Genomic DNA, 16,787 nt, shown 5'->3' with positions numbered 1-16,787 from the left:
GAATGGTGCAATCTAATCTCTTTGCAGTCTGGAAAAATCACCGGCTGCCCAATGGAATCATGTTGGTAAACTTCTCCTGCAAAGGTCCAGATAGTAATATTTCAGGCTTTGCTCACCTGTTTTTGTTGCTACTCCATGTAGCCTTGTAGCCTGAAAGCAGTCATAGGTAATACCAAATGAATGAGCCCAGCTATATTCCAATAAGATGTGTTTGTGGAAAAAAAAAAATTGAAGTTCATGTAACTTTCATGTATTATGAAATATTCTTTTTATTCCCCCCCCACCCACCCACTCATTTGGATGTAAAATCTGTTCTCAACTCTTAAGAATTACAGAGGCTGTGGCAGGCGAGATTGGACCCTGGAAGGGACTGAGGGACACAGGCTGACTTTGGGTGTCAGTAGGAGATGCTTCAGTAACACAGGCGCCTTGATGCTGTTGTTGACCAGGAGGGAAACATGGAGGGTGGGATGGACTTGGATGTCTCTTTGGCGGTAGAGTTGATGGAACTTCATGGTTCAGATACGAGGAGTGATGGGAGAATAAAATGCTGTGTAGTACTTTTGCCACCCAAATGTCAGATAAGACCTGTTTGCCACCAACAGGCTAGCATTTGGAGAGACTAATGGTTTGAGTGCTGCCCTGATCTTTACAACAAAAAAGAGCTTTTGGTCCTTGGGAGGTGGCTTACTAATGGCTTACTAAAGGGGTACCACTGGATCTTATGTGGTTCTAAGTGGCTGCCCCACAAGCTTAAGCTGCCTGTCTTTAAGTGCTAAAATTTGTCTCTAGAAAACATGGTTGCTTGGGCGTTATGTGAGGTTACACTCACAGACCTGGCTCTCCTGGGTATGTGATCCAGCTGTTTCTAGAACATTCTTCCTGCAGATGGGTCCAGAGCCACAAATGTGCTCTTTGCTGTTCTCAAGTTTAAAATGTCTACTTTTTTCAGCCCTTATATGAGAATCGAAATGCTGGGCTCCCTGTGAGTTTTCCAGATGGTCCCCTTTGTTGACTTTTCCTCGTTATACATTGTAATTACTACAAGCAGAACCACCAAATTTCTCTCAGAACAGATCTGATACTCACAAAAAAGTACTTTACAGCAAAAGTGGAAAAAAGAAAATTTAAACATGTAAATGAATGCACTTCCAAGCTGTCCCTACTGTCCCTACCACACCACTGCAGGGAAGAGCACTGTTTTTTTTTTTTCCCTTGGCCCAGTGGGCCCACTGAGGCACTCTGGTACTACCATGGTTCTTCAACATCATGAAACCAACAGGCTGCATGCAGCCTCCAGCAGCACCCTATGATCCCCCAGCCTAGTTGTCTTCATATCGGTGACTCCAAACCTGGGTCTGGGAATTGTGGATGGCCTTCATGGTCTTAGTAGAAAAGGAATCAGGCAGGCACTGAGACTAATTCGATGACTATGAGAAAACAAGAGTGTCAAGTGTGTTGAAGAGAAAGGAAGAGCGAGAAGCTGAGAGGATAAGCTTAGTGTATGGTCTATGGCTCAGTGAAACACCCATCAATAAATGGCAAGGAGAAAGGGAACCATTAGAGTATAAGCAGTGCCTAAAACTTAATGATATGAAGAGAAGGATCCTTTTTAGAGCTGAAAACCTCATTCTGTCTGGCCATATTATCTTTTTTAGTATTTGGAACATTCAATTTTCCTGCCCCTCCTCCTAATTTCTTTTTCTTGTTAGATGGCATCAGCATCTGCATAGTTGCATACAGTGGTAACTCAGAGGCTCTGAAATCAACTTCTCAGGTGGCCATCCCATTACTGTCAGTTCTAGCCCAGGATGCTTTCTAAATTCACTGCCCCAATCAGTCCTACCTGGACCACAAAGGTGAGTCCCTTCGGTTGTCAGAATAAACTTTCTGAAACCCTGGCCTGATTGGTCACTCCTGTCTTCCATATCCCTTTGGCTCTTCTTCCTTAGGTGAGGTCTAACCAGAGGGGTGTCTACAGCATCTGGATCTCACTTAACCTCCCTTCCATTGGGTTTGACTTGAGACCTCAGGGACCCATTTCCTGGCCTGCTCCCTTGCCAGAAAGTCTGACCAATTTCTACTTGTTACTCAAGACTGGGCTCAAAGTTTGCCTACTGAGAGGTTTCCTAGGGCACTATCAGGGACAGTTAGTCATGATCTCCTATTTATGATTCCTCTGGGTCAGTAGTCCTATTTTATTCTAACATTTTGTCTTTCAGTAAATTTCAGAAAGTCTGGGGCCTGTTTTGTGTCTGTTGCATCACAGTCACTCAACAAAACTTTTGGAAGGAATGAAAGTGATAGATGAGTGTATATGTGCATGTTAGCCCAATTACCATTTCCACACGGTTCCCCATCAGAGATGCCACTTCCAGCAACATCATAACCTTGACCATGTGAGTAGATATCTCCCTACTGAAGAAAGCTGGGAAGTTAGTCACCTGAAACTGAAAGGCTTCAATGTCATTTGAGCTGGAAACTGTTATCTAATGATCAATTGACTGTGACACACTGGCCTTAAGGGGTAGAGGGGACTTGTACTGCTATTCCATATAGGGTTTTGGGAATGAGTTCTGTGAAAAGGTTCCATGTCAAAGAAGATAATGGGATATTGGGTTAAAGTTAAGCAGGTATCTGTACTGCAGAACTTTGGGTCTTTTCATTTACTAACAGAAATGTGAAGATGCCCAAAACAGGATGCCCCTATTGGCATTTCTCAAACACATCTGACACAGTTCCATTTAGGCAGTTCCACTGTGGAACTGACTTTGGGAAACATTGGCCAAAACTGGTAGATTTTAACTGAATAACATACAAAGGACCTAAAACACGGTATCTGCTTTTTACTCACTCATCAAGGTCACTCTAAGATCTATCTATCATCAGGATCAAATCCTGAAAGATCAGAAGGTAAAGGACATCTTTACGGAATCAAGTAATTTTATTCTCTGAATCAAGTAATTTTATTCTCTCCATCCCTCTAATCACCAACAACTTAAAGGTATTTGCCTCATAATTGTAGAGCCACAGAGTACTCAGAAAGGGATTAGAAAATAATTGCAAAAACAGTTGGCACAGATGAAAGTAATATGAAACTATAATCTTTGGCTATTAAATATGTAATCACACTGGAAAGAAAAGGTGGAAATCTTCAGGCTATTTGCTGTCTGTCTTGTCCAGGTGGCAAGGGATCAACAGCCCTCAGCACCCCAGTGCTGCTGTGACACCCAGGCCTTAGGATGATCAGAAGGGACCAGAAGGCCATGCAGCCTCCACCACCATGCACCTACTGGGTGGCAATCAGGCTCAATCTGCATGCTAAACACGACTGTGGCTGCACCCTATTTCTGAGCACTTTGATTAAATGCGTAAATATCTGCCAACTAGGACTTCCAGTGACGGGAGTATTACAAGAAATTCTACAGGGGCGGCATCTGGCTTTTCAACTTGGCAAGTCTCATGAGGCACTCGTCCCTCCACTTCCTTCGGGCCGCTAAGTGCTCGGGGTCATCAGGAACCTTTATGCATAAGGCCTAGAAAGAGGAAAAAAGACACAAGTACAGGAAATTATTTACCAGGAGTGTTGCTGTCATTGTATTTATAAATACTGTGAATATGCTTTCGAAGACTAAAGTAGCAGAGTAAATCCACAATAACTTAGGCCTTCCAAACCCAGGAAGACTTACAGCTCAGAAACAAGTCAAAATGAATTACCAGTTCATTGGCCACACTGTTCTTAAAGTCTCTTGGTGACATAACAGAACTGTAGAAAGGCAAAGTTAGGAATGCGGAAACATAAAAATCAAAGGTAAAGGTCCTTGCAACAAATACAAACTCTCTTGTGCACAGCGCTCCATCTGGGAGCACAGCTCTCTGCAGCGAGTTTGCGTACCTGGTGAACTTTTTTCACTGTGGCCCCGGAGAACTCTGGAATGGGCCCAAAAGTGTTCAGCACGCGTTTCATGCCTTCGCTGTATCTGTCACAGTAGCTCACCATGCCTGAAACCACGCAAAAACAAGAATCCACACCATCAGCAAGAACGCCATATAATTTCAAACTAAGAAACCTATGGGACAGTCCTGCTCAGAGTCAGATTTACTCCATTCTTTCCTCCCTGTAGATCAAGGAAGGTGGAAGCTGGGGTGCTCCCTCCGCACGCGCAGGCATGGGAAAGCCTTGGGTTACTATTTAAGCTTGCTCTCAGACCTTAACATCCTGAAAAGCAAGGGTCCCTCAAACCTGCCATTCTACTTCTGCCCCTGCCTCTGAGTGGATACTTCAGGCAGCCTGGATTCCTTGTGGGTTTGCTGTAATCACATTAAAGTCCCATTTTCACCAAAAATGTCTCCTTCAGCAATGCATGTCAATGGGTACTTGTCTAAATGGCTTGAATAATTTTTTAAGAACCAAAGATATCAAAACTCAACCAAATTGGCTTCCCATTTCATTCTTAATCCATGAATTCTAGTTACCACTTTTTGAGGAGTCTCCAAGGCAGGCAGATAATTTAATGCAAATTGTATTTATCTTAGAGGTAAGCTTGGAGTATCTACTTGCTTAAGTTTTGGTGAGTGGAATCAAGCCCAGCCATCCCCAAGCCCTATCGCATATGCTGCATCCAAGTCTTTGGGAATCCAATACATTTTTTGGATCTTAAGATCGAGTCCTAGGATTTTAGTGGACAAACACATGAAGAGGCTTAGCCACAGGGAGAAGGGAGGGGTAAGCATGATAACTTAAAAATAGTTGAGGGGTATGAGTGGTTGAAGTGAAGATATTCTTTTACAATCAGACAAGCATAGAGAGGGAAACACAGGTCAAGCAGCATCTGCTCTCTGTACACGAGGAGGGCCTGCCTAGACCCGCATTGCTCTGCAGCCCACATTCTCGCCATCCAGCAAGCAGGAGGCAGCTGAGGCTGGGCCAGTGCAGGCATGTGCCTGAGACAAGTCAGATCAGAAGCAGCTAAGTACACAGAAGAGGAGTCATCTAAGTCCTGGCCCTTCAGAGGATGTGGGCTGAGCTACCCTTAACATATTTCCAATATCTTTTAAAACAAGGACGACTCAATAATTGGTCAGTCAGGCTAAGAAGATAATAATGAAGCTGCAGAATTTGCAGAGATCCCAGAGGCTGGCTCTCAGGTAGGCCACAGAAACTATGATTAATTTAAGATAAAAATGATCACCACTAGATAAGCATAAGAAGTCAAACAGCTTCTTTGGGATTTAGTTTTGATTGACCTTCACTGATGCGAAAGCCTAAACTCACTAGATTTCCATTTTATTTGTCTCATCATTTTCCACTTTTTCCATGTTCTAAAACTACATCCACTCTATCTTTAGTAGAGAGAGTATTTTGAAGGATGAAAAATTTCAACTATACCAATTTTTCCAATATTAGCACCTGCAATTAAGTGGTGGACACTCTCTCCTTTAAAAATGGAATTTCCATTCATTTAACGTAAGTATAACTCAACAATTCAGAATACTGGAAGGCTCCCTAAATGTTCTAACACTGGCTGATTATCTTAGATGGTTTAGAACACAAAACAACCTATATATTTATTTCCTTTCCGAAATCAAATATTTACTTGACTTTATCTGTTCATTTATTCAAACTATTTTTTTAAGAGTTCAAATTTTTATTGAACATGTTACAAAAGACCTTTAGTCAAAAAGACCAAAGCCCATGTCATCATCAGACTCCTCAGATTCTTCTTTCTTTGCCTCTACTTTCTTCTCCTCAGCTGGAGCAGCAGCAGTAGAAGGAGCAGGACCACTAAAAGTGATAAAATCTGGACACAATATATTTTATTCCTTTTTGGGGTGGGGCAGACACAAGAATCAAATAATTTGGAAAAATATTAAATGAGAAGAAAATGGGTAGATTCACTTAGCTACGTATTCACCCATTTGTAGAGAAAACAAAAATTCAATAGCCATCCTCTCAGGAGCCAATTCCATCTCCCTTTCCTACAGGAGCAGAAACAAGGCACGGATTCAATTCAATTTATGCTTCATGTCCACATGACTTCACAATTTTTGAACAAATGTTCCTCATTCACAGCCCCTGTGAAGTCACTTGAATCTCCCAGCAACCTTCTAGAACTTTTTTTCCTTATCTAACTACATTTGTAGTTTTAAAACAGAATTTATTCTTCAAAATAGAATCAAATATGGCAAAACTATTTACAATTCATAATCTCCCCCCATTTTGTTCAAGGAAGCCAATTAAAATTTCAGTCTTACTTTTTTTATAGCATGAACTCAGATATTTGGGATAAACAGCCCTGTTGTTTGCCGTGATGCTAAGGAATCAACACCGGAAGTTTCTGCAGAGACCCTCCCCGAATCCTGCAGAGAAAGGAGCCCAGACCCAGAGGAAAGCTTTGCCATTTGCTCAGAACAGCGACTTACAGTCAAATATGCATTGTGCCTCATTATTTATAATGTCCCAGTAAGTTTATTACTGCTGTTATTTGCAACATCTCCCTGTCCATTCAAAAAGTATAAAAGGAGGATTTTATCTTGTTTCCAACAATAATTTTGGCTTCTTTATATTATGAAAGGAGAATTGAATGATAAATATTCTAGAAAAACAATTTCATTGGAAATGTAAAGGAAAAAATCACTTGACCTTTTAATCCCCTATATTTCTATGAAATGATCTATTTTTCTTCAATGTTTTCAATGTTCTTTGCTTCGCTCAACAATATACTTTCCAAACTCTTGGAAAGCATAGCTTTTTAGGAGACTTTAACAAAGAAATGTTTACATGAGCAAGAAAAACTGCAGGAAAAAAAAATGATTCTCATGAGATTAAATTTAGCTTATTTTACTGATTCGTAACTTGGAAATCCTCAGTAGTGAGTCCCTGAAGGTGAGACAGTATGCTTTCTGGAACATTCAGCTGAGCCATGATAGATGGATAGGCAGTGGGCATTCCCATCTGTCTGCATGTGTAGAGCAAGCCAGAGGCACATGGCCCCACTGTCACCCCTGGGCTGGGGATTGGGTTTCTTGGAGAGCCCTAATTGTTACAACAGTAGAGGAGTGTGGTTTTCACATAGTATATGAACCCACACCTACGTGAATTCACTAGCTTTTAAGAGACAGGGTTTCACAGAACTTATTAAGAAAGATCAAAAAGGCCCCAAAGCACAGAGAGACATTATCTAATTCTCCCCCAAGGGAGGCCTCGCCTGAGGTCAGAAAGGGCTAGTGGGGACAGAGGCAGACCCAGGGCCTCTTAATTCATCAGAGTTCTAATCCTATCAGCTCAGCAGTTTCCAGTGTACACATAGCTCCTCACAAAAATGAAGCTAACCCACCAAGCAAACATCTCTAAAAAAAAAAAGACAATCATCTTCATAAAGCAGAGAATTTTGTGATGCAATTATTTTGATTGCTAAAGTCTGTTAGATTCTGACACATAGTCTTTCTCAGAACTAAACTCAGGAGGTGCCCAAGAAACTGCCAGCTCTAAGCCAGGGTGTTTTCTTTACTAATCTAGTAGTCTAAGAGCCTGGCAAAGAAACAAAGCAAACAGTTCTGCTTTGGATATTTTGTTATTCCATAGCAAAAATGTCCAACTCTGTATTTATTCTGTATTTTTCTCTCATGCACCTGTGGATCATTCTGGGAGAATAGAAACTAACTTGGAGGAATAGTAAATTTAATAAATGAGAGAAAACTGACTATAATATTTATTAAGAATTTAATATATCAGCACCAAGCTAAATAGTTGACCTGTTTTAATTCTCAAACTGCTCTTGTGAGGTAGTTCCTGTTGATATTCCCATTTTGCAGATGGGGAAGCTTGACGTGCCCTGAGCTTACGTAACTTGCATAAGGTTATTAACTTGTAAGTCAGGTAGAGACCTGGCCAAACAGGCTCCATCAACTAGATTAGCCAAAAGGTGAGGTAAGCAAGCTGGCCTCCTATTTTATTAGAGGTGCTATTTTATTATATTAAAAATAAATCCTAAAAGTACTTTTGCCACTTCTAGATAAACGGTAGCTTTTGAGACTAATAACCTGAAATGCTAGCTTTCTGAAAACAGTATCAGAGAAAATGAATTCTCCCAACTCCAAACTTGATATATTCTAGGGGACATTGTGAGGAATACTGAACATTTCACTGGTTCCAAGACAGATCACATCACTGTCTAACTGTGGTCTTTGGAATGTTCAGAAGTTGAAAACTACATCCGTCCACCATTATCATATTAAGTCAATTAGGTTTTCTTATCATATCTGCTTTGTTTGAAAAATTGTTATGAGCCTCCTTCCTGTCTGCCACACATTTGATTCTTGGGTTTCTCATTTCATTGGCTTCTGTTTCTATTTGTTTGAGAGTCAAAGCTGTTCTCAGTTCTCTCCCTATTGATTTCTCATGATACCTGAATAATTTCATTTTTCTCAAGGAAAAACTGAAAGATAAAGAAAAGCACAGTGGTTATCAAGCAGTGTGTATATACATTCCAGATGCTTAAATATGTTAATCACATTTTGGTTCTAGTTGAATAACATTTGAAATTATTCCATATTTTAATAATACTTTAAAATTCTTGTAGTACTTTTACAAGGGTCTATTTTTTATATTATCCTCCATGTTCAATGGTTATCTTTCCACAAAAGTAAATGCTAGTGCTAGAATTCCCCTCTCCCTTCAACAGCTTTTGACAAGGCTGAATTTTAAAGAAGAACCAAGTCAGCTATTATATCACATTTGCACAGCGTACGGGACCAGGCCATTCCAGGAAGCACATGAGCACCTGCTGAGTACGAGAATACAACCAGCAAAACTGCCTTGAATGGTAGTGGAAATTTTATTTCATTAATTACTATGGTGAAAAACTGACTGAACTATTACTCCCAATATCATAAATTATGAAATCTAAGTTAACAGTCTCTCAGAGGTCAACTTCCTCAACTTCCAGCTTCACCTTCACCATAGGCGTCTCCTCACAATACCTAGTGGTCCCAAAGGTGGGCAATCAGCCATGGGTGTCCAACTACCCCTCACGGCACTGCCCTCTGTGATGCAGCTCCAGTTATGAGAAAGTTATTCCTACCCCATCTTGAGCCCAATCTTGTCAGCCTGTCATTTCCAATCTTTCAGTCCATAAAAGGCAAGGTCAGACAGACACATACACACACTACTCTGGTTACCTTCTGCTGGAAAAACTCCAATTTCTCAATATTTTTGTTAGATGTAGACTCTGGAGCAGAATACAATGTTCTTTTACTCTTTCTACAAATGTTTTACAAATTAATAATATGGTTATTAAAATAATGCTAATAATTATAGAAATGTATAACAAGACAAAAAAAAAGTTATTTATAGTTTCAATACCAAGAAATAGCCAGCAGTAACAAAATAGAGGTGGCATTTTCCCAATTTTTACACACTTTTTTTTGGAATTTGGTATGAGTTTTACTGCTTGTTATTCAAATGCTGTCTTATTTTTGAATTGCTTAAAAACTGGTTGACAGAGTTTCATTCTTGGAAGCTTCTCACCCATCTCAAGTTATTTTCTTTCTTTTATATTCCTCTTTCTTTCAGAGTCAGCAGGTCATGGGTTCATACCTTCATCCTCTAGGTCCTTTGAAGTTGTTTCCAGAGTAAATGCCTGGGCTGGCAAGCTCTGTGAGCTGCCCTTCTACTCAGAGATACCTCCTTTGTGAATCCCTAGACTTCTGGAACAAAACCTATAGCTCAGCAAATCACACTTAGAACTAGTCATATTTAAGCAGAAGATATGTTCAGCTGAGGCTCATGTGGTCACTTCCCCAATCCTGTCTTTTTTTCTTGCCTCTGTAAATAATTTCATCATCTTCCTCAAGAAAATACAACTTCATCTTCTATAGGCTGGCAGACTTACAGTAGTTTCTGTCATGTTACCCCATCTCTCTCTTCTGTTTCTCAACTGAGTGTCCTTTGCCACATGGGGCCCTGCACATGACTCCCTGTGGAGCCACATCTCAGGTGGTATAAGGTGATCTGGTGCATCACAACAGCCCATCCCAGGCCCTGTCTCTGTATTACCGGGGCTGCCACTGTGTGCTACACAAGATATTGTTTCTATTCTGTTATAAGAGAAGGCAAAATTTGACTATTTACAAACCTAATGAAAACACTAACCAATGCAGAATTCCCACCTTAGCCCAAACAGAACAAAGTGTACCTTCTGCATTGAGGTGCATGGTTTCCAGGGGTCCGATGAAAGCATACCGCATGCCCAGGCCACCTGACATGACAAGGTCAAGGTCAGTTGGAGACACTATTCCTTCCTAAGTGAAGAAAATGAACAGCATATGAGTTCTCTGGAAACAAGATTTCATTACCATCATTTTCATCCTAACTTCTTGGAAGCAGGTTTCCAAAATACTCTCTAAAGCAGTATAATAGGATCTTCACTGAATTTTGCATATGTATATGTAAATGGATCCTAAAGAGAATATTCTATGAAATGGTCAAACACCAATTCACTTTTTCTCTAGCTGTAATCAACCCAGGATTGAAGCAAATTCCTTTCCTTACCATGCCCCTCCATCGTCCTTCTCTATCCTATAACCTATGTACCATTAAAGCTTTTGAGAAGGGGGTGATGATGAAAAGATAGGGAAAAGGTAAGAATGGTGTATTGGAGGAAAGGGGCAAGCAGGATTTTTCATGTTTGCCTAATATTAGGGGGAGCAAGACTGCAGCCATCAAAAGAACTGGAAGGTTATTCTCTGGGTTTTGCCCATTGGCAAGCCTGGCCTTGTTCAGCTTTTAATGTGTTTGTAGAAAAATTATCTTCTTTGATGAATTGTGTTTATTTGTAAAGGTGGGGCCCTAGAATCTCCTGCATATGTGAATTGTAAAGAAAAAGGCAGGTTGTTAGGCATTACGCATAGAGGTCCAATTGGCCACCTGTCAGTTTAGCATGCAGCCTCTACCCCATGTTGCTTTAGGGATGCATAGGGGTACACACTAAACATGGGCATGACTGAGCCATACTGCCCATGGACACTATCTGAGGATATTTTCACCTTGGCCTCCTGCTCAAAAGGCAAGTGGTGGAAGCAGTATATTTCCCCCTAAATCTTCACTGGTCAAGCTAGCAGAATTACTGTGAAATTTGCAGTTGCTTCCTAAAGGATTTCTGGCGTAAATAGAGAATTGTGAGGACAGACATGAAATTCACCACCATCAAGAGGCCACTAAGTATGGCTGTGTGGCTGATGCCTCTTCCAGTGGTTTCTTGCTGGGCCCTGGCCCCTGTGGGCCCTAGTTTACTAGAATCCTGGGTCTCCAATGAAGCCCTTTGCTGTGGCAATCTCAGCTCTGCCCCACACCCAGGGCACATCTATTCAGCTGCTAGGAACAGGCTGACAAGTGGCCTACCCTACACTGCTTCTTTACTTGGGGTTACAGTTACAGGGAAAATCCTGTTTTACCTTGGAAGGGAAGTCTATAGCCCTATTTGAGAGGTTATGTGGGGAGGAGGGGGAAGGGAAGCGTATGGGGGATGAGAATTTCACCTTGGTCCTTTAGCTGACAGGGAAATGCCCCTCTAGCTTACAGGCAGCCCTGGGAAGACTGGGCCAGATTGTCCCTTAGGTATTGGACATTAGAGCTCCCCCTGCTGGTTCTCCCTTTCTTTGGGCCCCAAGTGACTTCTCTACTTTCCAGACTTCAAAGTCACTCAAGAGGTTGCATGGGAAAGAGGAAGTTACCCTCTACCACCACCAGCTGCTCAGGGGTAAAACACCTGGCATCTCAGGTGTGTGTGGGTGTTTAGACCACCTGTGGTGCAGGGAGGCGGCAGCCTGGGAAAGGGATGGCATCTAAGCACTAAGAAAGAAACAGAACCACCTACAAAGGATAAGAATGATTTAGCTGTTACTGAGAAATTCCATGTGAAAGAAACATTTTCCATCTAGTGACAGATAAACATACAAAATTGTGCACAAAGAATACACATACAGCTTAGACAATAACTACAAATCAAGCCCCAGAACCACCCCCTTGCCTGTCTGCCCAATTGTATCTCCTTTTCTTCCCAGAGGTAAACATCCTGACTTTCCTATCAAAAGTCTTTACTTTCAAGATTTTCCATGTATGTTTATATTCCTAAACAACAGTTTGCTTTTTGCCTTTTTCTCACTTTTCTGTCTTAATTGAGGTAAACATACATGACTCGGCTGACTAGTTACCACCTACCACCTACCAATTGACCACTCTACCTGTTCATACCACCCCCAATCCTTTTCCTTTTGGTAACCACCATTTTGTTCTCGGAATCTAAGGGATTGTTTTTGTTTTGTTTGTTCATTTGCTTTGCTTCATATGGGTGAAATCATATTGTCTTTATCTTTCTCTTTCTGACTTACTTCACTTAGCATAATCCTTCAAGATCCACCCAGGTTGTTGCAAAGATCAGGATTTCATCTGTTTAATAAGTGAGTAGTATTACATTGTGTATATATGCCACATCTTCTATATCCACTCATCTGTTGATAAGCACAATTAGGTTGTCTCCATATCTTGTCTATTACAACAGATATGTTTAAGATTGAAACAAACTGTGCATTCTTTTGTGCTTTACTTGCTTCACTCAAACTTACGCTTTTAAAATTCACCTATCTGGTGTGCAGCAGTTTGGCTACATAAAAACTGCAATTTACTTATCCATCCCAGTGCCCACAAACATCTGGGCTGTTTCTACTCTGTAGTTACTGTAATGGGAGCTCTCCTGTCTAGGACTCCTGGGGCACACGGGTAGGAGCAGAACTGCTGTTCTAGAGCAGGCGTATCTTCAACTTTTTTAGATAATGCTAAGCTACTTCCCAGAGTAGTGTCCGTGTTCACTGCCTCGAGGAGAGCACACGTTCCCACTGTTCTGCATCCTCTCCAAACTTGGTGGTATCAGACTTCCAGAGTTGTGCAAACCTGGTAAATTTCAGTGGTATCTCACTGGGTTTCCTATTAGTTCTAATCATTCTACCATGAGTTCATTTGGACTGCAAATGAGAGTGAACGAATTTATTCAATCACTCAATTACTGACAAGTGTCAGCTCTTTTCACTTCTGACAGTGTAGCTGTAAGCAGGAAGGGGGCAACAACAGGAAGGAAGTGAACACAGAGGCCCATGGCAATGCCCGGAATGATTTAAATACTGATTGTCCAACCACAGTGTATCCCCACCTTCCTCTCCCTCTCCAGCAAGTTCCCAGTGCAAGAAGGTGGGCTTTGTTTTTCTCTAAAGGCCTTTGCTGTGGTATTCCTATAACCTGTGGGCTCCACAATGCTCTGAAAGGCGGCCAGGTATGTGCCCTGCGGACTGTCTCTCATCTTTAATGTGCAAGTCAAACAGCCTGAAGTTTTTATGCTAGCATAGAAACTGTGAAATATACAAAAACAGAACCATACTATAATTGCAATGTGATGTGCCTTGGCTCTTTTCTTCTGAAATTGACTTTAGTACTTTTAGAGTGGACTATAATGGATTTCAAAGCATTCAAAATGGGAGTCATCCAAGAGCAGTCAGTTTTTGATTTGCAAGTATTCTGGGAGCCAATAGTGACCCTGATTAAATAAAGCCTTAAGTGGATTCTCCACACTACATCATCAGGTTGTGGAGGAACCACACTTTCTTCTAATTCCCAAATGTTCTCTGCCCTTTCCTGTTTCATCAATAGAAGGGTTGCCTATTTTTTCAGTTATTATTTATTCACTAGTTAGAAAAAAGAAAAAGTTTAATATCTTCTCTTCCTAAATCCTTTTTGCTACATTTAGATTTTCTGAAGGATTCTCAAAGCATGACTCTTTAGCAGGAAGCTAAATCTAGAAAAAACAATAGTCCTAACTAACTCAGTTGAGATGCTTGCTTACTCAGGATTTCACATAACTGGAGCAAGCATTAACATTGACTCTGAAGCACTCAGCACTTAACTAAAGGTTCATATTTAGGATTTTGAAGTTCAAGTTGCTGAGTTTTGCTGTTGAGCTCCATTTCACTCAGTGCCTACATGACACCCATGACCCAAATGGTAATATTATCAATGATAATTAGAACAAATAATCTTGGTGGTATAAAAGGCAGAAACAAAGGCTTGAGATGAACATACTGATCTGATCAATGATTCCTTGGAAATACATGTTATACTGCACACTTGCCTAAAAACTGAAACTTTATGCCACTTCAGTGTTTCTGTGGTTCAATTACATTTGCCAGTATACTATCAGTACTCTCTTTTCTACCTCATGGTGAAATCCTCAAGTAACACAAAAAAAGTCCCAGGTGGTTAAAAATTCCCCTAAAATTCAAATAGAAGAAAGTATACTATGATCACTGTTAGTTCAAAACCTGGTTTGCATCATGTCCAAAAAAATCACTAGGTGAGGAGAGCCAAGTCAGAATCCCCTTTAGTGAAAATCTTTCTGCTTCTACTTCCTTTAATTAAAATCTGAGACAACAATCAACCAACATACACTCATGGTTTGGGCACATACCTCATACCTAGCTGATATGTTAGGAGTTAAGTCCAGTTTATGGAGGGGGGGGCACAAGACTGTTGTCCATGAGTAAGGAGCAAGTAAGGAGCAAGAAAGGTAATAATGCACTTAGTTACTGTGATTCAAACTTTAAATAGCATTATCAGGATTCCACCAGAGACATAACAAATAGATTATTTATATATAAAACATCTTTGGAGATGAATAGAATATATAGAGAGATGGATAGAATACATATATATATATGCACATATACATATATATATACACACATGCGCACATGCACACACACAAATATATGTTCTAACCTGTGTTTGACTGAAAGAGTGAGGGACTCTAGTTCATTGAAGCACATATTTACAAGAGATAGAGCATAAGTTCAAAGTGTGGTCCTCACTCTCAGTTATCAAGGATCTAGTATTTGGTGGGGCCGGAAGAGAAAACACATGTAATAATTAGCAATAATCAAAGGACAAATGGATGCAGTGGTACTTGGTCTGGCCCTGCCAACAGACACAGGAGGAGGAGAACAGAAGTGGTGGGGGCCAGTCTGGCAAAGCTTAGAGATGCAATATTTGATAAGTAAATCCCTTGTGATCCTTTCCTCTACTGATTGCCAGTTACACAGACTTATTTTTCCTTTTCTCTAATCATCCATTCTCATATCTAATTTTCTTATTCAATTCACACATTTTTGCATTTCTTCATTTTCACTTGTCTTTCTCATATTTCACCATGCCAGCTTTCCTTGTCTAGTTCTCATTTTCTAATTCCCATCTGTGGTTTTCTATTATGTTTTGTTCTACTTTTCACCAAACTTGATCCTGAAGTTTCAAGTTTTTCTTATGCAAATACTCCTTTAACTTTGAGCCCCATTCAGGAACAAAGATGTGCTACACAGGAATGTGGAGTAGGTCATATAGAACTCTCTGTCCCCTCACATGCAGACTTGTTTGGGCCTCAATGCATGTCTTTAACTGAGAATAGGAGTCAGAAAATTTTTTATCTTAGGTAGATATCAGATGATGATATGCAACATATTAGAGCATGATAAAGTACTGGATTTGGTTCTTATCACCACAGTCAGAGGCCAAGGAGAATCATGAATCATCGTGTTTCTAAAAATGAGAAGAAAAAAAAAAAAGATGAGAAGTCAGTACTCCTTATTCATAGTGAATTATTTCTACACTTGTAAGTTCACAATCTCCAAAGATGTTCAAAGATGGGCTGAATGGAAATAATGATATATAAATAAATCAAGTATGAGTGAGGAACACTGTATTCTCTTTTTTAGAAACACACATCAGAATCCATGCAAGTGGTACAGAGAGTAATATAGGTTTTAAAGTTTAAATTAAGAATGATCACAATGATTCATAGTTTTTCTCATGAGAAAATCACTATATAGATGAGTTGGTTCCCTCCATGGAAATATACTCAAAAAGTTTCTAAACTTTTAAACTTCTAAACTCTTTGCCAAGCACTTCTTCTACATCAATATGATGAAAGTGACTCTAAAACAAGAGTGAAAAATGACTGGTCTCTCTATCCTCACCCATGCTACCTTCCAGGGAAAAGGTGAAGCCACTGCAAGATTTTCATAAGTAAAAAGAGAAGACTTCTAACTAGTGCTCACTGTTACTCAAAGGCTGTGGTCAGTTTGTGAGATATCTGACCTCTTGCCAATACCTACAAGTTTTCTTGGAAGCAAGCACAAACATTCCTGTAGAATGACTCAGGCAAATTTTGCTAAATTGTATAAGAGCTGATTGAACACATTTAACTGATGCAACAAGACACTGAATCATCCCCATAAAACACCCATTGTCCAGAGACTCAGGGTAAAGGAAAGGAGAAGTACAAGGGGATCCTTCTGGTAAGGCTGCTGGGAATAAGCCCACACACAGCAGCATAAGTGGGTTGAAGCCTCTAAAGGCACTTTGACTACATCCATCAAAAAATAAAAATGTTGCTCCTCTCTGAAGAGCACTCGCGTGTTGGGAATTTATTCTATGAGAAGACTCCAGAAAAGGAGACTAGGTATTCAGAGGCTCATTGAGACCATAAAGTGGCCTTAACAGAAAGAAAACTTGAAATATGCTTAAGACAATCACAACATGGGAAGATTAGATTTTAAAATAAGATCAACAAAATGAAATATCACAAAGTTTTCATTAAAAATGAAAATTTGAGAAAAGTATTCTTGACAGAGACTAGAAAAGAATGCAGACAAAATAAAAGCAGTTTGACTTAGGGTAGAGGACATACAAA

At 40.3% G+C, this 16,787-nt stretch overlaps 1 protein-coding gene across 6 annotated transcripts in view; it reads right to left on the bottom strand.

The window, feature by feature from the left end:
* Positions 1-2,900: 2,900 nt before the first annotated feature.
* The window catches only part of CRYL1 (crystallin lambda 1), a 168,404-nt gene continuing 154,517 nt past the window's right edge, over positions 2,901-16,787 (bottom strand). For all 6 annotated transcript variants that reach the window (XM_037527363.2, XM_054701442.1, XM_054701440.1 and 3 more), the window contains 3 exons: positions 10,197-10,302; positions 3,896-4,002; positions 2,901-3,536 (listed from right to left, as the gene is read on the bottom strand). In XM_037527363.2, the coding sequence (XP_037383260.1) occupies positions 3,423-3,536; positions 3,896-4,002; positions 10,197-10,302 (327 nt within the window). In that variant the 3' untranslated portion in view covers positions 2,901-3,422. The remainder of the gene's footprint in view (positions 3,537-3,895; positions 4,003-10,196; positions 10,303-16,787) is intronic.

Source organism: Talpa occidentalis, unplaced genomic scaffold (assembly GCF_014898055.3).
Source record: "Talpa occidentalis isolate TD23 unplaced genomic scaffold, MPIMG_talOcc4v2.1 talOcc4.5, whole genome shotgun sequence".
Taxonomy (NCBI): domain Eukaryota; kingdom Metazoa; phylum Chordata; class Mammalia; order Eulipotyphla; family Talpidae; genus Talpa; species Talpa occidentalis.
The sequence above is the reverse complement of the archived record's forward strand: the minus strand, read 5'-3'. Positions and strand labels throughout refer to the sequence as shown.